The following is a 24,250-nucleotide window of genomic DNA, read 5'->3' on the forward strand; positions in this document are numbered from 1 at the left end:
TTTTGCCTTTGTTGTGTAATTTTGTCTGACAAACTCTTTGATCCTTGGCAGTTAACTGAGCACTAAAGCCCTCCCCATTACAGTAACTGTCCGATCATAGCTTACTAACAGTAACTTGTGTGTCAGTGTTTGTATTTTTCCACAAGCGGTGTACGTGGAGCTGTGATCAAAGAGATACTGGAGATACTGGGCCTTTTTTTGTGATTTTGCGGCAGGTTTTCTAAAAAATTGCGATGAAGGTTGCGATGGTTTGGGGGGGGGGTTGCGATGAAATTGCAGGAATAACTGAAAACTGCAAAGGTAGATGACACTTGCCGGTGACTGTGATGCAGCATGTGACTCTTTGATTTGTCTCGTCTGTCTACCTGCATGTGTTTCTGACATTCTCCGCGTATGTGCATTTCTCTGTAAATTGGTAGACAAAATGTTTCTGTCCGCTTCTGAATTCATTCTGCTGCGACCATCATCAGTTCCATCATCAATAAATATTAATGAGCCTGTTCCAGAAGCAGCCATGCAGCCCAAACTGTTGTGCTTGCTCTGCCCAATGCTTGTCCAATGGCTCTGGTCGATTTTCTTTCTTTTCTCAGCTTGACAATGGCTTGCTTTTCTCCCATAGACAGCTCTCTGGTCTTCATGTTGGTTTATCCTCTTTAACAGGAAAAGCAGTCTTTATAGGTTTGAACCAAGGATGAAAACTTGTCATGCAGTGACTAGTGAACAATCAAGCTAAAAGGCAACAGCTAGGCAACAAGAAACATCTGTCAGTCACATGTTCCAATAGTTTTGCTCACTTGAAAAAATGGGTGGGTTCAAACAAAGGGTGGTTTGTCCTGAGTTGTTTAACACATCTAGATGTGAATACCAAGAACTGAGAGCTGAAATTCTGAACTCTTGTCTCATCTTTTGATCTTAAACCCAAATGTCTTCAGTGACAACAAAAACAAAGAATTTGCCTTCCTGTTCCAATACTTTTGGAGGGGACTGTCCTTGTTCCCCAGAGACTGAATCGTAATCATGTTGTTGACCTGCTGACCTTTCCTCTGGTTTTTCTACTTAACACTCAAAAATAATAACATCCAAAGTTAAAATTCATCCCCAGAGGATAAACCCCTTCAGATATCAATGAGACCATGACTTTTCTTCTAGCACCATCCACAGGTTTAAGTTTAAATGTTTAGCTCCACCACTGTTAAGACTCTACAAGTGTCTTTACCAGCTGCATAACAGCTCTGACCTGAAGCATATTTTTGTGGTTCAAGTTATTTCTTTTCCCAGCTGTGCGGTCGAGTACATGAGTTCTGGTGCTGTTGTTTGTAGGAAGAAGTTAGTCGTCAAACTGCAGACTGTCGAGGAAACGGTGGAGATGTCTCAAGCTAAATGTTCCTCCCTGGAGAAAACCAAACAGGGTCTCCAGACAGAGATTGAAGACCTGATGATTGAACTGGAGCGTTCCAACACTGCTGCTCTGGCTCTCGACAAGAAGCAACGCAACTTTGAAAAGGTCAGTCAGCAACGCCGGCCTTAAAGGTTCAGTGTGTAAGATTTAGTGGCATCTAGTGGTGAGGGTTGTGAATTGCAACCACCTGTCCAGTCTCCCGCTGCCCCCTAACCTTTCAAAGAGCGTCGGACAGCTACGGTGGCTGACAACAGCACAAAAGATGTCTCTTCTGAGACAGCAGAGAGTGGCCAGTCAAGAAATGAAGTTTCTTTATGTATATTTATTAAGAAATTATATTTACTTAAGTATTCAGTAAATGTGTTATTGTGACTTGGCGACTGACAGACAACATGGTTAATGTAACCCAAGAGTGTGAAACACTGTCACTGTTTCTGCACCGCAGTCATTTATAAACCACACATTAAATAAAGTTTTTACAAACTTTGACAAGTGAAACACATTCATTCTCTCTGTGATTATGGACCCTCGCCAAAACTGCACGCCAGCAATAATATCTGGCCAGCTGCCAGATTACGGTGCCTCGATAGCGGCAAAAAATATAAATAAATACTTTGATAGCTTTGCTGAAATAGATCTCAGTCATGACACCAACAGTTACTCAAATAATCACTTCCTCTTTAGTGGTTTTGCCCACAAAACAAAAGCGCGACAAGCATATATAGTGCAATGCTGTATTTAGAGATGAACTGAGCTTTTACTTGACACACCTCTGAAAGAGCTGTCAGAAAATGTGATTCCCTTAAATGTGCTCTGCCTGGAGATACTGGGGAAATGCAAAAAGCGTCCGTAGGTTGATGGATGTTGATCAAACACAGAAACAAAAACACTGCAGCACATGCTGTGATCTGAAAAACATTTGCCACAGAATCCATTTGTTGAAGAGAGAAAAACTGAAATATGCCCTAAGGTGGGATTGAACCCACAGCCCTTGGGTTGATAGCCCTGCCCATTACCAAGTGAGCTAACTGAACAACATATCAATATAGACCATTTAATGGTTGATTATTGCTCTGATGCAAAACTTTGCAGACCCCTGCAGTATACAGGTGCTGGTCATATAATTAGAATATCATCAAAAAGTTGATTTATTTCAGTAATTCCATTCAAAAAGTGAAACTTGTATAATGTATACATTCATTCCACACAGACTGATGTATTTCAAGTGTTCATTCCTTTTAATTTTGATGATTATCAGAAGTAGAACCAGAAGAATGTAGTGACAAAACACGCTCTGTAGCGCTGTTTGTCCGTTTTCAGCTACTGTAGAAACATGACGATGCAGCGTGGCAACGTCCATGGAAGGAGGTGCCCGCAGTTATGTAGATATAAATGACTCATTCTAAGGTAATAAAAACATAATGGTTTATTATGTAAGGTCTTTATAGACCACTGAAAACATAGTTATGGATATTATATTGCATTTCTGTCAATAGATCCTCAGAAATATGACACACTGGACCTTTATCCCATAATAAAATCGTAAACAATGTAGGAAATAAGATCCAATACTCACCACTTGTAGACATAGAAGGTGGCAGTAAGATAAGCAGTGTTTTCCATTTTGTTTGATGCAGTTGTTGAGTGACTGGAAGCTGAAGTTTGAGGAGAGTCAGATGGAACTGGAGGCGTCGCAGAGAGAGTCCCGCAGTCTGAGCACCGAGCTCTTCAAACTGAAGAACTGCTATGAAGAAGCTCTCGACCACCTGGAGACAGTTAAACGAGAAAACAGGAACCTGCAAGGTACAGTCTCCCTCACTCAGTCTTCTTCACTTAGATTAGCCACAATCCCGGAACCCATTGGCCATCGCTAGATGAAGATTTATCCTCTGGGGACAACGGCCAGTGTTTCGGGACTTGTAGCCGGTGTGACACCAAAATGTGTGACCTATCAGATTCTGTGACCCAAATGGCAAGTGAAGCGCCAGAGACTTTGTTGACGATGTAAAGCGGTTGCAGTTTGGTTGGGTTTAGGCACCAAAAGTACTTGGGTGGGTTTAGGCACCATAAGCACTTGGTTGGGTTTAGGCACCACAAGCACTTGGTTGGGTTTAGGTACCACAAGCACTTGGTTGAGTTTAGGCACCACAAGCACTTGGTTGGGTTTAGACACCACAAGCACTTGGTTGGGTTTAGGCACCAAAAGTACTTGGTTGGGTTTAGGCACCAAAAGTACTTGGGTGGGTTTAGGTACCACAAGCACTTGGTTGAGTTTAGGCACCACAAGCACTTGGTTGGGTTTAGACACCACAAGCACTTGGTTGGGTTTAGGCACCAAAAGTACTTGGTTGAGTTTAGGCACCAAAAGTACTTGGGTGGGTTTAGGTACCAACAGCACTTGGCTGGGTTTAGGTACCAAAAGTACTTGGTTGGGTTTAGGTACCAAAAGTACTTGGAGGTCTAGCAGGAACACAGGGGCAGCAGGTGACCCGCAGCCACAGATCCAGACTCCACAGCTCCAGAGCCAGAAACACCTGCAGGAAGTGATAGGAGGAGAGAGGAGAGGGACGAGAAAGCACAAGACTACTGGAAAGGGGAGAAGTTGTGTTAGTAACATGCAATAATGGGATGAGGTTGCATACAGAGGGAGAGAAAGTAGAGGAGAGAGGAGCTCAGTGCATCATGGGAAATCCCCCGCCAGTCTAGGCCTATAGCAGCATAACTAAGGGATGGTTCAGGACTCACTTGAGCCAGCCCTAACTATAAGCTTTATCAAAGAGGAAAGTCTTAAGCCTACTCTTAAATGTGGAGATGGTGTCTGCCTCCTGAACCCAAACTGGAACCTGGTTCCACAGGAGAGGAGCTTGATAGCTGAACGCTCTGGCTGCTAGTCTACTTTTGGAGACTCTAGGAACCACAAGTAACCCTGCATTCTGGGAGCGCAGTGCTCTGGTGGGGTAGTAAGGTACTATGAGCTCTTTAAGATAAGATGGTGCCTGACCATTAAGAGCTTTGTAGGTAAGAAGAATGATTTTAAATTCTATTCTGGATTTTACTGGAAGCCAATGCAAAGAAGCTAAGACAGGAGAAATGTGATCTCTTTTCCCGGTTCCTGTCAAAACACGTGCTGCAGCATTCTGGATCAGCTGAAGAGTCTTAATGGACTTTTTCGAGCAGCCTGATAATAAAGAATTGCAGTAATCCAGCCTAGAAGTAACAAATGCATGGACTAGTTTTTCTGCATAATTTTTAGTGTTCCTGATTTTCGCAATATTACGTAGGTGAAAAAAGGCGGTCCTTGAAATTTGCTTAATGTGAGACTTAAACCTGATCAAAGATAACTCCAAGATTCCTCACAGTGGTGCTGGAGGCCAAGACAGGTCTTGGTGGGGACAGGCCACCAAAACCTGGGACTGTCCCCGGAAAACGTCTGGTCACGCTATAATTCGCCAATGAGCAGATTTTGACCACTCTTCGTTTTTTGAGTGGGAATGTGTGGTTCACAAACTCCGTCAACTGTGGTGGAGTAGCATAACTTTGCTGTTTAAAAGGAGGTGATTGTCGGGTCAAGAATCGTCTTTTAGTGCCGTCCACGCATTTTAGGACTGAAAGCAAACATGGTGGCATCAAACCCTCTTTATGAACCTCTGATGCTGTTTTTTATTAATCTTCCAGGAAACCACAGCAGCAACGAACTTTACACCATCTCATTTCTTGAGAAACATTGAGCCACGGAAAATAGTTTCAGACTGTTTCACACTGACAGCTGCCTCACATCAGACCAAAGCAGCAGGCTGTGGTTGTTTTGGTTCTGACAAAATGTTGACTAACCATGCCTGGCTAACTGTTATGTAACTGTGTTTGCCTCCAGACGAGATACTGGACCTGACCGATCAGATCAGCCAAGGAGGGAAGACCATCAATGAGCTGGAGAGAATGAAGAAGCTCCTCGATGTGGAGAAGAGTGACATCAGGGCAGCCCTGGAGGAAGCAGAGGTAAACGACTTACCTGTTGTGGATACCTGTCAACTCTCTACCAATTAAACTGTTTCCTAAGCTACTGCATCTGCCACCTCTACCAACCAGGGTACTCTGGAGCACGAGGAGAGTAAGACCTTGAGATTTCAGATGGAGCTGCAGCAGATAAGGTCCGAGATCGAGCGCAAGATTTCAGAGAAAGATGAAGAGATCGACAACCTCAGGTACCAATCTACTGACAGTCTCCGCAGCCAATCAGAAGCCAGCACAATAAATGCGTTTGAGTAGTAATAGCAGTGCTGTCCACCAGGCGGAGCCACCAGCTCTCTCTGGAGACCATGCAGGCCACCTTGGAGGCGGAGGTTCGTAGTCGCAGTGAGGCGGTTCGTCTGAGGAAGAAGATGGAGTCTGACCTGAACGAGATGGAGGTTCAGCTGGGACAGGCTACCAGACAGGCAGCCGAGAGCCAGAGGATGATCAGACACCTACAGACACAGGTAGTCTCATCTGCTCCGCATTCATACCAAGAGATACCAAGACAATAAAGGCAAGGATGGATAAATTACTGAAGGCGACAGATACTCTAAGGCCGTCATGGTCGTCTTCTGAGTATCATGTCGACCTTTTGTTTTCAAAAAAAGGCAGTGGAGGGTGCAACAGGTATGCCAAAGTCAGAGAAGTCTTAAAGCAACATTTTGTTGAATGAAAGCCAACTCCGTGTTGGTCTTCATATCCAAAACAAAGCGGCGCTCTCTCTCCGTGACTCAAGCCTTTCTGATGTTGACCGTGTTTTGGTTGTTAGCAGGCTCCAAGTCCTTCGCTGGGGTGTTGTCAGTCGCCGTGTGTACAGATCAGAATCAGTAGGCAAGAGTCTCTGGAGCGCGCATGAACGACACAGCCTCCATAAACCAATGAATTATGGAGAAAATACGAACCTATTTCTTCACAAAGGAAGCAGCATAGTGGTCGTCAGAGGCGACCGAGAAAGCTGGCGAATGGTTCATCTAGAGGTTATAACCTGTTTACAATAAAAAGTGATTTATTTCAAACTACATATGGCACTTTATGCAAAAGCTCATGTTGCATTCTTGGCATTATGTAAAAGAATAAGTGAGGGAATCAGCTGATCAATGTGAACATATCTACACAAAGTAGGATGATATTACTTGTGTGCTGGATGCTTTCTAACATGTTAGCAAGAACAACTTATCCCGGTGAAGGTAAACCAGAGGTTGGATTTTCAGTTTGCTTCTCTGCTCCCTAGATATTTATTTGGATGTATAGTTGCTCTTCCTATGCTGCATGGCAGATCTCATTGTGTTGTGTGTCGCGTCCTCTCGTAGGTTAAAGAACAACAGGTGGACCTGGAAGATAAAGTCCAGCTGACCAATCAGCTCCGGGAACAGATTGTCCTGTTGGAGCGGCGTTGTACGCTGATGACGGCTGAGGAGGAGGAGCTGCGAGGGATCCTGGAGCAGACGGACCGCGTTCGCAGGACGGCCGAACAGGAGCTGGTGGAGGTCACAGAGAGAGCTCACCTGCTCGCCTCGCAGGTACGAACAGAAACGCACCCTGCAGGGCGCACCAACAGGACGGCTCACGATCAGCAGCAGCAGAGCGTGTGATAGGACTGTGTGTGGTGACCAGTGATTGATCAACGGACTGACTGTCTTTACTGACCGATTGATTTATCCGCTAAGTGACCATAGAGTGATTGACATTAATGCACTGACTGACTGCTTCAGTGATCGATGGACTAATCACCTGCCTTATTGACTAATCGACTGATCCACCAATTGTTGAATTGGATGATCGGTGAACTGACTGATCATTGAATTCCTGTGTTTCAGAACGCAGGTCTGGTGAACCAGAAGAGGAAGCTGGAGGCCGATCTGTCTCTGCTGACAGGAGAGGTGGACGAGGCGATGCAGGAGAGTCGCAGTGCTGAGGAGAAAGCCAAGAAGGCCATCACTGATGTCAGTCCTGACCTCTGACCCCTGTCCAAACCAAAACTAACCCTGAGGTTTTCACTGGTGTTCAGCTGCTTTATGTTGACCTCGTCTGCGGTCTTGTGTGTATGTTTGTGTTTCACCAGGCGGCTCTGATGGCGGAGGAGCTGAAGAAGGAGCAGGACAGCAGCAGCATGTTGGAGAGGATGAAGAGGAACGTGGAGTCAACGGCGAAGGGTACAAAAAATCTCAAACGCTGTTGAACTCACCTGTGCTGCTGCAGGTTGATGCTAACGGGGTCGTCGTGTGTCTCTGACAGAGCTGCAGGTCAAACTGGATGAGACGGAGCAGATGGCGCTGAAGGGGGGAAAGAAACAGCTCCATAAACTGGAGACAAGAGTGAGTGAAATTGTAAAATCGTCCAATCTTTCAACACTGCCACCAGTTTCATGGTCTTGGGCTTTAGTAGTGAAGAGCTGCAGAAAGAAAAGTGACTCGATGAGACATCTTCTGTGTGCAGGTGAGGGAGCTGCAGACGGAGCTGATGGTGGAGCAGAAGAGGAGCGAGGAATACCAGAAAGGAGTCCGTCGCTACGAGAGGAGAATCAAAGAGCTGACGTACCAGGTGTGATTACCTCCCATCATCCAGCTGCTGCTTCTGTCAGTATCAGACGGATGTTCTGCCGGTTCTTTGTTCTCTCCATGCTTTTGAACTGGTTCTCTTTGTGTCCCTGCAGACGGAGGAGGACAGGAAGACTCTGCTGAGGATGCAGGAGCTGGTCGATAAGCTTCAGACCAAAGTCAAGAGCTACAAGAGACAAGCCGAGAACGCAGTGAGTCTTCATTAATGTTTTATTATTACAATAAAATGACAATGTGTAAGGTGTCTCTGGTAGCCATGAACGTACGGAATCAGAATCAGAAGGAGCTTTATTGCAAAGTAGTGTTTTACACATACATTGGTGATAAGGTGCAACATGTAGACAAACATACAGCTGACATAAATAAATCTAGAAATATATAAATTTGGAATAAACAAATGCAAGTTATACGAAGTACTGCTACGGAAGAGATTATTGTGTACATAAATATATAAATTGACAATATAAAAATATACAACAACAACGATTAACAACAAATAGGTCTTTTACAGTTGCAGTCCTTTTTAGATACGCATGGTGTTCTTGAGGTGTTCCAATTGGTTTTAAGACATTTCATAGCACTGAATCTGCACTTTTAAGAGTTTTTAATAATCTTTTAATCTCAACTGACTCTGGAGATTGTGCAATTTTTATGCTTTTAGATCTTACAGCAGCATTTGACACAGTTGACCACAGCATCCTTATTTCTCACCTCGAACATGGCGTGGGGATTAAGGGCACCGCCTTAGAATGGTCATACTTGTCTGACAGATTTTAGAGTCAGTTTTGGTGGCTCTGTCTCACCGTCTGTGTCCCTCACATGTGGAGATCCCCAGGGTTCGATTCCCGGGCCAATTCTTTTTTCACTCTATTTGCTTCCCCTTGGATCAATCTTAAAAAGACATAACATCAGATTCCATCTCTACGCAGATGATTCGCAAATCTACCTGCCCATCAAAAGAAATGATGGTAGTTCTTTAACAAGGTTGATTGACTGCTTTAATAATATTAAAGCCTGGATGGCCTTAAATTTTTTTAACTTTAACGAGAGTAAAACTGAGGTCATTGTTTTTAGACCGAGTGGCGCCTCTGATGTCTCTCAAATAGACCTGGCCACTTTGCAACCTTATGTTAAGTCTGTACCTTGGAGTAAAAATGGATTGTGATTTTAAAATGGAGAAGCAGATCAATTCTGTTGTGAAAGCTAGTTTCTTTCAACTTCTTACTAAGTTTAAGCCCTTTTTATCCTTCACAGACTTTGAGAGGTTCATACATGCATTTGTCACAACACGCCTCGACTATTGTAATGCTCTGTATGTAGACGTTAGCCAGGCCTCCCTCTCTCGACTACAACTGGTTCAAAACGCTGCCACTCGTCTCCTTACTGGAACTCGTAAGCGAGATCACATCACCCCTGTTCTTGCCTCCCTTCACTGGCCCCCAGTTAATTTTAGGATTGATTTTTAGATTCTATTGTTTGTTTTTAAAGCCCTTCGTGGACTAGCTCCAGTCTATATCACTGATCTGTTGAAGCCGCATGCTCCTTCAAGGTCATTAAGGTTTGCGAACCAGTCACCTCTTGTTGTCCCTAAAACACGGCTCAAGAGCAGGGGGGATCGAGCTTTCTCAGTCGCAGCCCCGAGACTGTGGAATGAATTGCCTCTTCATGTCAGACTGGCACCAAGCCTTCCGGTTTTTAAATAGCGACTTAAAACACATTTGTATTCCTTGGCTTTTAATCTGGCATGAGAGCTGTATGTTGTATTTGTCTTGTGTTGTATTTTGTCTTTGGTCAACCTGGTTGTTTTAAATGTGCTTTAGAAATAAAGTTTGATTGATTGAACAAATATGTGCAGTGTGAACGGAAACTACAGAAAGTTATCAGCTAAATCTGCTGCTCCTCGGGTTTGTGGATCTTTAGAGTGAGTTTCAACTCACTTAAAGATCAACTTAAAGAGACATATATTTCCCTCAGGAGCTGGTGGATACCAAAAACAGAGCAAAAAGAGGGGGCAATACAAACATGACTCCACATGAATGTTGCTCTATAACTGGAGGTGGAAATAAGCAACTGTTTGCTAACAGGTTCAACTTCATCATCTGGTTTCTGGTGAACCCTCAGTGGCTATTAAAAAAAAGTTGTAGCAGATTTAAAGTAGAATGACAGCTGTCGCTTCTCTGTGTGTCCGCCAGGAGGAGCAGGTGAGCTGCAGCACGGTGCGTTTCAGGAAAGTCCAACACGAGCTGGACGCCGCCGAGGAGAGAGCCGACGTGGCCGAGACGACCGTGAACAAGCTGCGGATTCGGACCCGCGATCAGACCAACAAGGTCGTCATGGTGAGTCACGCACTTGAATCAGAAAGTGCTTCTTTATGATAAAAAATGTTGTTGTTGTTTCTAATTGGCTGTTTATGTTTCTGCAGATCGCTGAATGAAGCTCTGCTGCCTCTTCAAACACCACCAGTGTGTTTCTGGTGTTTGATTTGCTGTGTGTTTCTGTCTGATGTGTTTGTACTGAATACTCCAGGACCTTCTATTGTATGTAACCATGTCAGTATGTTTCTGGATTTCTCCACTGTAAAGCATTGCGAACCGGTTTGTACAGGAAGTGTTGAGGGTGCTGAGTACGTACGGGAGCTGGGATCGGGAGCTGGGATTGGCAGCAGCAGTCGAGCTGAGGCAGGTCCAGTATACGGGTTAGCAGTCCTGAACTGCTTTTAGTTTGTCACGCCGTCCTCAGTGAGTTTGTAATATTATTTACTGAGGTTATAAAGCTTTCAGTTTGATCACTGGTAGCATAGAAAAGCTGAGACAGTTGGAGCTGGCAAGAGTATTTCCTGGAAGCTGCCTCCATTTTCATTTGTGAGGAGTGAAAACTTTCCTGGTTGCAGACAGTTGAGGACAAATTGAGACTAAGTAATAAGTAATTCAAGACTAGTGGCTAGAGGTTACATACAGCGCATTATATTAAACCTGCATTAAAGCTGCAGTATGCAAAACCTTCGGCATCTGTCTCTGTTGCGTCGTATCACACCGCAAAGCCCCTCCCACCAAACCCACAAGTTGAACGGCAGCAGAAGTAACCCTGCAAAACCTCATCCCTCGTAGGGCTGGCTCTCCATGGCGTGAGTCTCGCCAAGGCCCTGGCCCCTCTCGCCTTGACTCGTCTTCTCACAGATTTGTAGGACAGCCAACAGCCCTCAACATGATTGGCCAGAGTTCCCCGTCACGAGCTACATTTTCTAAAAGCTGAAAAAACAGCCAAGAGGAGGTGCAGAAATCTAGTTTTCTCTCAGACCACTTGAATTACAATATGCTGACTCTGCAGCTCTCTGCTGCCTTTAGCTTCTTTTAGCTCATAGCTTTGGCGCATTCACTGTCTGGTTTAGTCCTTTAGGCTCTCGCCATATAAAACTGTAGGCAACCACCTTCTCAGCAGCAAATAGCGGATGGACACAGTTAGAGACCAGCTGGTTAACATACTGGAGCATTTAGCAGCTAGATCTTTCCCCAGGAGCTGGTGGAGACCAAAACCAGAGCTAAATGATCCTGCTGCTCTGTGTCTGCTGGATAGGTAGGTGGGTTTATTGTCACAATATAACAGGTTATATAATGAAATTGAATTTTGAAACTCCCTTCTGCTACACAGCAGACAATATACATTAATAAAGAATCAATTATGTAAAATGGTAACAGAAATAAACTATCATCACTGGAGCAGTGCTGAGGATGAATTAGAGTTTAAGAGTCAGATACCTTGGGGGGCGGGGGGGGAACTATCAGACTCTTAATCTCAGGGTGAACAGGCTGTGGCTGGGTGGGTACTGTCCTTTAGTATCCTTTGGACTCTTCGTAGGCACCTCAATGATATTGCTGGTGCTCTGGAAATGGGTACCAATGATCTTCTGAGCAGTTAGAATCACCCGATTGGATGTAGAAGTAGGCAGCTGTTTGCTAACATGTTACTATTTTATAAGGGCTGGATTTCAGTGCTCCCCAATTCTTCAGCACTGCTTAAACGTGATCACAGTTGGAAAACGCACAACCACAATTAGACATTCGTTAGACATTCATAATAAACCAGGCGCCTGTATTTAGACTATATGTTTGACTTTTGATGTGTGGGTTTTAAAAATAAATACCTGTTGACCTTGACAAACTGTTTGCCGACATCTTTAACTTCTTCTTCTACACCACACAACACCACACAAATCATAGCGTTCACCAACAACAACATTAACAATTACTCTGCAAACAAACACACACAAAGAAATACAAGGTTTATCCATAGACTGTATTCAGTGGACGCAGCCGCCGTGACGTCACCTGTTGGTTTGTGGACTACCGTTTTGAGGCTATGAGTTTGACTCACTCTTGGTTTTTTGGAACCAGACGTGAACATAATTGGACGAGAGCGTAGTGCCAGCTAGCTTGTTTTACAAAGTGGAATTGTAATTCATGTTAACTTTAATGCTAATTTTAGCTAGCAAAAAAAACAGGCTTAAAACAAGACAATAATAAACAATACACAGAGCAGCGGATACGAGTCGCCTCTATCCTGATTGACAGGTCGCCATGGTAGCGACTTGTCAATCAGCTTGTAACCCCGCCCTAAAGCCTCCCCTGCTTCCTGGTCTCTGTTCCTCTAAATGGGACCATAATTTACTAAATGAACATCATGCTGTGTTGAAGAAGACTTGAAACTAGCGACTGAGACCATAAACTCATCAGGAAAGTGTTTACTGAGGGAAGAAATCAGCTGACAAGTAGAAACATTTTCTCATAGATTGATAGCTAGCTAGCGTTACTCTTGACAGCCCCCCGAAGCCAATTACCCTAACCACAACCATCACCGAGTGTGTGCCTAAACTTAAGTTATTGATTATATACATTTCGACCGGTTAACCCTACAGCTGTGCACATCGGCCTCATGGCTAACATGCTAGCAGACAGAGTTAACCTCCTCCTTGTTGCTGTGCACTACCATCAACACTCCGCTAGATGGCGCTGTCGCAAAAGAACTACGGTCCTACTACTGCGGATTGCGGGGGTCCTGAAACTGCAGCCTCCGGTATTGCTGCTACATAATATTGCCCGGAGGTTTGTGCTTGGCGTTTGTTGCATCAACAGTTGAAAGTCTACTGCCCCCTAGAGGCTGCAGTGTTCATTACAGCCAAAATATGAATGTGTTGGACAGAACAAACGAAATCCTGATGATTTATCTGTTCTTAAGTTGTACTATTAATGAAGCTAAGGCCACGGGGTCTTGATCATGTGCCCCTATGTGACGACCTTGGGGTAAGATGGGTTGGAATAACCTGCAGCTGCAAACGTCTCATCCATGCTTGTTGCATTTTATTTTGCAATTTTCCAGGTACTACTTTTCATAGATGTAGCTAGCAATGAAAGGAACATGACATCTCAGATTTGGGTTGCCCAATATGAAGCTCTGACTGGTCGATGGTTGACAGTCTGTTCAACAGTCACTGAGACGTCATCCTTTGAAACAAGAAAGCTGTTAGACTATTAGACAACAATGACTTAACCCGTTCAAGCATCTCTAACGTGAATATTTGTTTTCTTTTATGATAGCAACCTAAAAATATTTAATATTAAAACATTTAGCGACCAAACAATCAGTTGAATAATTTATAATACAGCCCTTAGATTTAAACACAAACAAAAAAGGTGCATTTTAGCAATCGACACTTTATTCACAAACTAAAACCAAACACTGTGTCCACAGGCGAGTGGGGGACTGTACAGGTGTGTTACATCAGTATTTACTGGCCGCACAGGGCCAGGTTCACGTCACGTGTCGTCGTTTCTTGTCTCAACACAAACCTCTGTCGGTCCATTCATCCCTCCATCCTCCAATCAAAGTGCTCAGCAGTTTGTCCTTCAGCGTGTGTGTGTGTGTGTGTGTGTGTGCGTCCAGTTCAGAACCAGAAATCTGATCTGAAGCCTCAGCTGGTCCAGAACAATCCGATTCACCATTAGTCTTTAGAAAACACACCTAAACATTTAAAAATACATTCAAACACAACCGGGAGGTTTTTCCTAGACAGCAAATAGCACCGCAGAGCAAATACATTTGGGGTTAAAAAATAAACTATATAGACAGCAGACTGGTTGGCTGCACTCACACAGGAAGGGAAAAAAAATCCGCCTGAAACACTTTCACACTGTAGATCCACAACACGAGGCCACGTCCCACTCTGATGAGGGTCGACCGGAAACACAACAAATGTCAGATTTTGGTGTTTGAGGGCTTCTTTCTGTCTCCACCATATGTGGAAACAAACAAGCAGCCCAGATGTCCTGGGCAGCCTACATTAAATAAAGCCTAGTAGGTCTCAGGGGGATAAATTGTTCCCTAGAATCCCCAATTTGTGTATTTTGTCACCTCAGTTTAATAATTCAAAACCTTCAAACCTCAAATTGTGCCCTTAAAATACTAAAACTCAACATAATGTGGTATCAAACACTAAATCGTGCTCCACATTTGCTTTAATAATTCGCTCAAACTGGAAGTTGTCCCCTTCATGCGGCCACGACTTCATATCACTGAATCCTGATTCAGATTTTCAGGGACTTCATTATTTTTATTATTATTATTATAAAAAGCAGTTTAATCCGTCATAATTGTGACTTGAATATTGATATCAGAAACAGGCTGGAGTAACTGTAAATTAGGTGATTTGAGAACAAAATGATGCAATATTTAAATGGCCACATGAATCCATCATCAGAGGGCAGCTGGAGGTTATGATTTATCAAAAGACCCCTACCAGGCTGCATAACATGCCAAAGGAATATGGCACAGAGGAACAGCAGCTGTTACCTCATTGGTCTATAACATCGGCCAATCGGTAAAGCTGTTTCAGCTCACGCGCTGATGCCATAACATCTGAAACGTGTCGTCTACCTGCCGAGAAAAAAAACACCATTTGGGTTCTTCTGTACTGTCGCCCAGTGGTATAAAGAGAGAGCACGAAGAAGCTGGACACACCTTGTCTTTGTGCTGCTGACAGGCATTCTGGGAAATGTAGGAAATCAAACCAGAGAAAATAAAAATTAAATAATAATAAATGCGGTGAGATATTTGGATTCAACAGTCTGGAAGTGTCTGAGAGGCGAGCGACACACATCTGACGTCTTAATATTCTTGCTCATAATCGGCAAGCGCTGGCGGGCGGAAATCACCAGAACAGGTGTGTGCACAGTTATTTTTTTCACTTCCCGTGTGAATCCAGTCGTGGTTTTTCTACAGTTATATTTTACATTTTATAAGTTACATCTTCTAATTTAGAGCTCAGGACGTCTCTGACCAGGAGTTGGGATTCGGGCGAGGGAGAAAACGGAGGCTGAAAAATCTGCTAACAACAAAATCAGCTGAGAGGAGGAAACACCTGAAGTGAAAAGGAAACGTATGTGCAGGGGGAGAAGGTGAGTGGACGGCGATGTTTGATGGTTAACATGAGTAAAAAAATAATAATAATAACAAGTGGCGTCACAGAGCAAGAGCCGACATCTGCCTCTCATCTTGTGTTTTCTTCCTCGTTTGTTCTCATCGGGGCTTGCCGCATTGCATTGTGGGTACTGTAGTCAAGTCACCAGGTTAGTACAGCTGTAGCTCTGTTGCCAGTGAAGCCGCCGGTCGCCGCTGTAACCGGCGTTCAAGTTAGTGGAAGAAATTAAAAATAAAAATAAGGAAATGACATCACATTTACATCAGCGGTGATGTCAGAGTGTTCGACGTGGAAGTTTCGTCTTCTTCCGTCTCAGTCTGAGTTTAGTAACAACAACAACAACAACAGGGAGAGCGGGTCCTTTACTGGACTGTTAGAGAGACTACATATGAACATGTAAAACAAACATGGCTGCCGGGAGGTCACCTGACGAGGAGGAGGAGGAGGAGGAGGAAGAAGATGGGAGTTCTGGTTCTTCCCCCGTTCAACTGACGAGGTTCTCAGATTTTGCCGTCTCCTCCTCCTCCTCCTCCTCGATCTTCCTCTCCCTCCTCAGATCGAGGATGAGGAGGAAAAGCTGGTGAAGAAGTGCGCCGGGTGTTTTTCGTCCCGGCGTCTCCCTGAGCAGCGGGGCGGGGGTGGGGCCAGATGATGTCACAGAGACGGCAAAAGCTGATTGGCTGACCGGTGCTCCTTCAGGATTCTGTGGGCGGGGTCAGGAGCCTGCTCCAGCCAATCGGGAGACTTAGCCCTTCCAGCCGTCCCAGATTGGACCTCTGGGTCGACAGAACACAGAACCGCAGTCAGGTTACGAGCACAGTGAGCGTGTGTTTGTGTGTGAGAGTCAGCAGACAGACAGAAAACAGGCAGCAGCAGAAACAAGCAGCGAACCAGAGATCATCAGGTTTGTTGGGGGGGCTCATGCTACGTGCTAACATGCTTCTTAGCATGTTTAGCAGGTATAATGTTTCCTATGTTCCACATCTTTGTTTTGGTAGAAGCTGATCGGCAGCAGTGGCTCAGTTTGATCCTCCAGTCTACATGTCAAAATGTTCTCGAGCAAGAGACTGAACCATCTGATTTTTCCTGTAGGCTCTGCCGTCGGCGTGCCAGCGTGCCCCGTCCACACTGCTGCGTTTTGGTTTTAAAACGGAGACCTTTTGCTACGTTTGCTCCTCCCGTCCAGACTAAAACGGCAAAAATGAAGACCTAAAACACTTCTGCCTCTCTGATTGGCTCTCATCAGTCGTGCAAAGCAGAAACACGATGCTGCTGACAAAGTTTCTGATTTGGTATTTTTATTTAAATATTTTGTACCGTGCAAATAACACTTACAGCCGACACTTGTGCATGTCGGCGTTTACTTTGCGAGACTCCCAGCCACCGCCGCTTTTAACTCCCGTGTTACATTCAGCTGTAGTGGCACGCCCAGTGTACCTGAACGGCCACTAGATGTGCGTTTTCACTCATTTTAATGTAGACGGAGATCAACTCTGATACGTTGGTGTGGACGGGGGTCGGATTGGTTTTCAAACTCCGTTTGTAAACTAAAATGTAGTGTGGATGGGGCCTCAATGTGACTTCAAAGGTGCCATTTACTACAGCTGAGGCTGATGGAAATGTCTAGAGAACTTCATGGCAATACATCTTAGAGATGATGATTTTTTTATCTGGACAAAACTGGTCTGAGTGACTTTGTCGTCCATAGATCAACGCTGGGAACATCAGCTAGGTGAAGGTGTAAAATGAGTTAAAATGTGCAATCCCTCCATTTAGCTCTAGTTAAATGGAGGGATTGAAAATCTGCTGGCCGGCTGAGAGCTGCTAAACGTGGGGGAGAGGAGCAGGGAGCAGCGCTGCAGCTTTTAGACAAATAAACACCCGTAGTCGTTCAGATTCTGCTTTGAATGAACAAAGCATGAATTCATATGTTTAACAAATCTGCATCATGTTGTAGTTATTTCAGCATCAGTTTGATCCGTTTATTGCTATTTAATCACAGCAGAATGTTTACTTTGGGTTCATACAGTTGTAGTAATAGGGAGTTGTGTTTATTCACCTTCTCGCGTTGTGTGTGAACACTTGCAGCGAATGTACTAACGCGAGGAAAGCGGCGCGAGGCCAAAATTCGCGGTTGGTTTGAATGTGGCATTACATCCAGAGGGTTTTATGTGCTGTAAGCTGTGCTGTCAGGTTGAGGTCAAAAAGGTTGCTGTTAGATTTGAGTTACTGTTACTGGCACCTCCGCCAGATTTAGTCGTACAGACTAATTTTCATCTGAAGTCCCTGGCAGGTTGATGTTTTAACCTGTTTAGGATTCTAACTTTAATTTATAGATTTTATTTCTAACAGGGCTAGTTGGTTTGTTGTTGGCCTGACCTCTTCCTGATGTTCCAGATAGAGAACAAATATTGATCATTCATTCATTCTTTGAGTGATACTCCTCTTCGTAACACTGCATCTCCATTTATCTGCTGTGACTCGTAATAATAACAAGAACAATGTTTCTGTTCTTCTGCACGACAAAATACAACATAATGTTCAACTCAAGTTAAAACTAAGTAAATATGTTTTTATTCTTTAACCACAACACACCTCAACATTTATGATAAGTGTGTTTTACAGGAGCCTTAATGTGGTGAAAATCAGGTTGGGTTTAGTTTCTTTTCTTTCTTAAATAATATGAAAAGAACCAGAGCCAATTCCTCTAAATGTTCCTCGCTCACTCGATGCTCGAATAAAAGTTAGAAAACTGCAAACAACTTCCTGAACTGTCGGGGGTATTAGGAATCAAAAAGGCCAAAAAGGAAGTTGCCGCTGGCTGCCGAACATTTGGATTCTGTGTGTTTGTTAACGACACGGTTTCTGGTTTCTCATTTCTTTTTACATGGAGTTAAACATGAACCCTTGTACCTATTTCCAGGGAAAACGCCTAAAATAACAAACCCAAATGAAATCAGTAATATCTCCTCAACCATTTGGCCTAGATGCATCATTCTGGTCTCCTTTGAAAGGTCAGAAGCAGAGGAATATAAATCCATTGTACATTAACACATTTATTTTACCATTACAGACTACATGGAGATGAAATACAGAAAAAATATGATATTTTCATCCTCGCCTGGTAAAAAAAGCTATATTTTAATGCAATAAACCATCAAAACCATCATAAGGTAGATTATAATGCACCTGGAATAAAACTGTAACTGTAAATTTGATGAAAATGGCCATAATTACTGTTTATATGTTGACTTTTATTGGGAGTTATCTTCAAAACATTATTTCTCTCCACACAACCACGTTCCAAATAACATAAAGCTTCCAAAACATTGAAATATTGATAAAAACAGTCAATATTCCAAAAGCACTCCCACGCTTTACACATGTCTGTGTAGCTCCTACGCATCGCCAGCAGAGGTCGATAAAGACCGCCTCCGCCAAAGCAAACTCTTCTTCAATCTGAGACAGAAATGAAACTTAGAGCTAAGCCGACCTCACCAAGATGGCGGCCCGCCAGATGGTCTCTGTTGACACAAAGGGCCGCTGTTTTTGAACATCGATTACACCCCCCGTACCGGGTCAATCCGTTTCCAAGTGGTTAAGGAGATGCTGACTTCATTTGTGATTTCATTAATCCTTTATTGAGCCATTAGAAATTTTTTGTCTTCATTTTGAGCCTAAACGTGGTCAAAAGATGTAACTCAAACCATGTTCGCCCATAGTTCAGGTTGTTTTTGCTGCTTTCCTGTCATGTGAGGTGGCAAAAGCCGAGGCTGATGTTTGAGGGGTTTAATAAAGTGAATGTAATGAATACGTGGATCCAGTTCAGGGTAAAAATATGATTCTGCTGTATGTTGAACAGACAGACAGGTGAAAGCAAAGTGCAGGCCAGACAATCTACAAAGAGGAAGACAAGGAGGAAGACTCACAGGGTTCGAGATGATGAAGGTTTCTTGACTCTCGGCCACTTCTTCCTCTCAAACATCCTGATGCAACAAACATACACACCGTGTTACACACACACAAACACACACTCTCTCTCTTTGCTCCACCACCAGCAGCCATCAGCGCCGTCAGGAAATCATGCAGCATCCAGAGCAGGAAAACACAGTGTGTGTGTGTGTGTGTGTGTGTGTGTGTGTGTGCTTACCTGTAGTCATCAAAGCTGCTGTGTTCCCGCCCTCCTGCTGAAGAGACAGTCTGATTGGTTAGTGAGCAGAGATCACACCTCATCAGGTGGATTTACCAGCGACATGCTGGCTGGAGCAGGTATTTTAATCACTCACTGAAGCTGTAGGTGTTTAGAAATCTTGTTGTTTAACTCCAACTCACACCGTACGAGTAAATCCACTGCAATGTAAAGCCAAAGCTCACACTGTACATGTGCAAAACGCCCTGTCGGCCCCTGAAGACTGTTCTGGCTATTGACGATTGTTGATAAAGATTTGTTTGTAACCTCTGAGGCAGGTAGAAGTTTAGCCCCTTTTCCACCGCACGGTACCAGCTCGACTCGGCCCGGCCGCCCGCTCACAGAGCCCTCTGCTCCCGCCGTCACACAGACCGCTGCGGCAACAACGGCAGAGGAAAACACAGCTGGAAGGTTTTCATACCTCTTATCTGTCTTTATATTCTGAGGAAGATTCAAACGTTTTAACTTAAAAAAGAGAAAGCTGTGTGTGTCGCTGGTGTGTGTGTCGCATTGAACATTACGTCGCGGCAGTTGTGTGTGGCGTCGCTATGATGACCAGCTACATTGAGGGGTACTATCTGCAATGGAAAACGGAGCACGGGCAAACCGAGGCGAGTCGAGGCGAGCTGGTAGTGGTAATGGAAAAACGGCATTTGTTTTCTACCAATAATGCTAACCACGCAGAATTAATGCCCTGATCATCTGTGGCGTCCTGGGTGCTGAAAAAAAAAAAGAGGGGTGTTTCTGGACTAGGTGGCCAGGAAGACGTAGACACTATAGCTCGTCCATTTTGCAAAGATAATTGGATGTCATCTACTTTTACTGTATAGATTGCTAGTTTCACAGTGCACTTGTGTCCTCATTCTGCTTGTATAGGGCTGCAACTTGTTTGAGAAAGATCGACGCATTTACTGTACAGATGGACAGGAGTCCCGTTAGCTGCTACACAATAAGAGATATTGACACTCCTGCACGGATAAACAATTACAAAGTTTGAAGAATTAATCCTTCTTACTGTTGGTAATGTAGGACTGTGTGTGCGTCACTATCATACCCTGCTCCACTGAGCGTGTGCGAGGATTGCACTGCTTGTGTCCCCTGCAGCCTCTGAGCTCCATCAGCTGAACGTGAAGCTGATTCAGAACCGTCCGATCCAAAGAGCTGACAGCGTTTATCAACTGGCAGAGAGACAGAGAGTGAGACGGGTTGAGGGTTTGTTTTCTGTAAAGGTGCATCTAACTCTGAGAACATGTGACACAAAATCAAGATTCACATTCACACCAGAAAATCACCTACGAACTCCAACAGACCAGTGATGTAAGTTTTAAGAGGTGATCAGGTTTGGTCTGCATGAATAGAATTCCTAAAACTGAGGATCTTGTTTATGTGTGAATCCCAAAACCTTCGCTGTCTTTTATCACCAAGGTCACATGGCCCTCGTAACATTTGTTCCTGGGCGGTCCAAAGGACCAGAGTGCAGATTCAACATGTTGTGAAGTTAGGTAAGTTTGTCTCTGCGACGAAACAGGGACAAAAACTTTCAAACTGGTCTAAGATTGACTGAGAACTCTGCACTCTGCAGCAGCAAACAGGGCTGCAATGTAAAACCTTGTTACAGATTGTTATCACAAGTGTCTGGAAACATTATGGGAAGGATCCCAACAGAGACAAGAGTAAGATCCTTTTTGTTTAACCAGAAACAGTCACTACGTCGCTCTCGTCAAAGCCACCAGACCCCATTGATAAATACTGCAATTTTATCTTGCATGACACAGGAGTTGCTGGTCTTCCGCTGCCTTGGTTGGTTAGTTTCTTTGTGTTATTGTGTGTAATTTGGGTTTAAAAGGGTTAAAAACACCAAAGTCACATAATAGCACAAACAAACTTACCGACCAAGGCAGAGGTAGATCAGAGATGTAAAATTACTGTTTTTATTAATGGAGTCTGGTGGCTTTGACAAAAGAGTTATAGCAACTGTTTCAGGTTAAAAAAAAAGGGATCTTACTCTTTTAAAAAAGAGAGATATTTTCCTTAATGTTGTTAAAATATTGAGCCTGTCAGCGGCAAAAACAAGCTCTTTAGTGGACGTAGTTTGATGGGGAGCAATTTCCTGCAAGGATTACATCTCTCGCCGAAGAAGACCAGAAATATGAGCAAGCCAGTAAGTTAACCTTGAGCTTATAATATTGAATCACATGAATCTACAAAAGGTGAAGCTTGTATTACATATCATTCACACAAGACAGTGTGTGTGTGTACCTGGTATGGGTCTGTGCTGAGGTCGAAGTACTCCAGGAAGCCGGTGGCAAACTCACAGAACAGGAAGTTGTGGGTCTCGTTGATCGTCCTCAGACACCAGTACGTGTTGTTGTTGGCGCTGGTGCAGGCGCAGAACGAACCCACTGCAACACACAAACACATCACAACACAACTTAGATATCACACACAACATCTCTGGTAAAGCAGCACTTTAAATATATCATAAATATTAATATCTGTGTTGATAGATTAAGTTATATTTGAATAGGAAACACAGCAGTCAATTGGTTCAAAAACTTACAGAGCAAATGCACTGTGTTTCTATAGATGGTCTTAAACCAGACTTTTTAGATATTTCCAAGGGTGTTCCTCAAGGTTCGACTTTAGCCCCGATTTAATTTTCGATGTTTATAAATAATATTGGTAAGGACACGCAAACTGCACCTTTTACCCACATATTCGAGTGGCCTTTTCTTGCGGCCAGCCTAAGGCCTTTTCTTGCGGCCAGCCTAAGGCCTTTTCTTGCGGCCAGCCTAAGGCCTTTTATTGCGGCCAGCCTAAGGACTTTTCTTACGGCCAGCCTAAGGACTTTTATTGCGGCCAGCCTAAGGCCTTTTCTTGCGGCCAGCCTAAGGCCTTTTCTTGCGGCCAGGCTAAGGCCTTTTATTGTGGCCAGCCTAAGGCCTTTTATTGTGGCCAGCCTAAGGCAAACCTGTGTAATCCCCATGCTGTCTGATCAGCATCTTGATATGCCACACCTGTGAGGTAGATGGATTATCTCGGCAAAGGAGAAGTGCTCACTAACACAGATTTTGACAGATTTGTGAACAATATTTCATCTCCGTTCCACCAGGTGGCTCTCTGACCAGGTTCCAAGGGTTTTTACTGAGCTGGGGAAAATGTAACTGCCACATGTGATCTGGCTTAGTCCCTTTCCTTTATGCGTGATGCTTGTTTGTTTGTTTGCTGTATTTCTATTTAAATTGTAACTGGTGTGACGTCTTGGCCAGGTCTCCCTCGGAAAAGAGATTTCAATCTCAAGGGACTTCCTGGTCAAATAAAGCTTAAATAAATAAATATTTAAACAAATGTTGAAAAGAGTGTGTGTAGGTGTGTTTGTGTGTCGTACGTGTCCAGTAGGGCGGAGTGTGCCAGTGCTGGTTGTCGTGTGTGAAGCAGGTGAGTCCGGGCATCGAACACGTGTCGTTGTTTTTGATCCTCTTGATCAACTTCCTCATCTTCTTCCTCCTCTTCTGCTCCTTCAGAAGCCACGCCTTCTTGTCCCGAGCCCCGCCCTTCCTGCACGCACACAAACATTTTGAATTGTGGTGAAACATGACAGGATTTTTTGTTTGTTTATTCAGATCATCCAGTTTTTTTTATCTCCTATTTCATCATCTTGCTTTTCTAACAACTTTTTATCTTCTCATGCCCAAAACAAAAATGGACGCCAACCAGCTGCTTCTTTATTTGTGCTGAAAAGGCCAAAACCAGGAGAAAGAAAGCTGAGTCTGGTGAGATCCTGGATGGAGGAGTGTAGGACTGAAGAGAGGGAAGCAGAGCTGAGTGAATTTTGTCAAACAAAACTAACTTCAGGTAAAGATGTTGATTTACGCCGACACACGGACGACATCATCAGTCGCCAACGTACGTACATATCAAACATGTTCAAAGACGTCTTTGTGTGAACGATCGGCAGCGTGTGAAGGCTTCACATCAGAAGCTTATTACACTTATTACAGGATTTTAACACCAGCTGACCCAGACCGGAACAGACCTGGTTACTTTCGTCAGACGAAACTAAACGAAATATTTTCATCAACGACCTTTTTTTCCCCGTGACTATAACGAGACGAAGATGAGACGGCGACAATGTCCTTAAACACTGACTGTGACTATATTAACGTGCAATATTGTTGATGAAAAATGTAAAAAAAAATGTAATTCATAAAATAAAAACCTTTCTTTTTGTCAGTATAATGAGGAGACAAAATATTACAGGCCAGATTTTCTCCCTCTAAATTGTTCCACCTGAACAGCGTGTTTATTCATTTCTTCCTGTGCTTTGAACGCTGGGCGACCGAGGCGACGCCTGGTGGGCGAGGAAAAAGTTACTATGGAGGATGAACACAACATGCTTGGGAGAAAGAGGCGCTTAGATATCAGCTCCCCTAAAAGCTGATATCAAGTGATATTTCGGGGCTCTCTAAAATATTGACAGCTGCTTTATTGCCATTAATCTCTATATGTCTCTGTCATCATTCACACACTGATGTGGTCATAAGATTGTTGGAAAAAAACACTGCGAGCTTGAAGCGGCGTATCAAGGCTGACCACCTGGGAACTGAGCTAAGTTAATGTCT

The 24,250-nt window shown here is 43.9% G+C and overlaps 2 protein-coding genes across 8 annotated transcripts in view; one reads left to right on the forward strand and one right to left on the reverse strand.

The window, feature by feature from the left end:
- Nucleotides 1-11,571, forward strand: part of LOC119905086 (myosin-7B-like) — a 41,264-nt gene extending 29,693 nt beyond the window's left edge. Inside the window, exons 33-45 of the mRNA XM_038721809.1 lie at nucleotides 1,321-1,504; nucleotides 3,037-3,202; nucleotides 5,271-5,395; nucleotides 5,486-5,601; nucleotides 5,688-5,874; nucleotides 6,721-6,930; nucleotides 7,228-7,353; nucleotides 7,473-7,563; nucleotides 7,646-7,725; nucleotides 7,847-7,951; nucleotides 8,064-8,159; nucleotides 10,161-10,304; nucleotides 10,391-11,571. Coding sequence (XP_038577737.1) covers nucleotides 1,321-1,504; nucleotides 3,037-3,202; nucleotides 5,271-5,395; nucleotides 5,486-5,601; nucleotides 5,688-5,874; nucleotides 6,721-6,930; nucleotides 7,228-7,353; nucleotides 7,473-7,563; nucleotides 7,646-7,725; nucleotides 7,847-7,951; nucleotides 8,064-8,159; nucleotides 10,161-10,304; nucleotides 10,391-10,402 — 1,642 coding nt within the window. The 3' untranslated portion in view covers nucleotides 10,403-11,571. The remainder of the gene's footprint in view (nucleotides 1-1,320; nucleotides 1,505-3,036; nucleotides 3,203-5,270; nucleotides 5,396-5,485; nucleotides 5,602-5,687; nucleotides 5,875-6,720; nucleotides 6,931-7,227; nucleotides 7,354-7,472; nucleotides 7,564-7,645; nucleotides 7,726-7,846; nucleotides 7,952-8,063; nucleotides 8,160-10,160; nucleotides 10,305-10,390) is intronic.
- A 2,085-nt stretch (nucleotides 11,572-13,656) lies between these two features.
- Nucleotides 13,657-24,250, reverse strand: part of LOC119905009 (extracellular sulfatase Sulf-2-like) — a 120,215-nt gene continuing 109,621 nt past the window's right edge. For 4 of the 7 annotated variants that reach the window (XM_038721667.1, XM_038721660.1, XM_038721661.1 and 1 more), the window contains 6 exons: nucleotides 23,017-23,186; nucleotides 21,888-22,030; nucleotides 20,683-20,806; nucleotides 19,590-19,626; nucleotides 19,369-19,425; nucleotides 13,657-16,215 (listed from right to left, as the gene is read on the reverse strand). In XM_038721667.1, the coding sequence (XP_038577595.1) occupies nucleotides 16,185-16,215; nucleotides 19,369-19,425; nucleotides 19,590-19,626; nucleotides 20,683-20,806; nucleotides 21,888-22,030; nucleotides 23,017-23,186 (562 nt within the window). In that variant the 3' untranslated portion in view covers nucleotides 13,657-16,184. The remainder of the gene's footprint in view (nucleotides 16,216-19,368; nucleotides 19,426-19,589; nucleotides 19,627-20,682; nucleotides 20,807-21,887; nucleotides 22,031-23,016; nucleotides 23,187-24,250) is intronic. The other 3 variants (XM_038721663.1, XM_038721666.1, XM_038721664.1) reach the window with 3 other exon arrangements.

The sequence above is a fragment of the Micropterus salmoides genome, unplaced genomic scaffold (assembly GCF_014851395.1).
Source record: "Micropterus salmoides isolate LMB-PRFRI ecotype aquatic unplaced genomic scaffold, ASM1485139v1 Ms_hic_scaffold_16, whole genome shotgun sequence".
Lineage (NCBI taxonomy): Eukaryota > Metazoa > Chordata > Actinopteri > Centrarchiformes > Centrarchidae > Micropterus > Micropterus salmoides.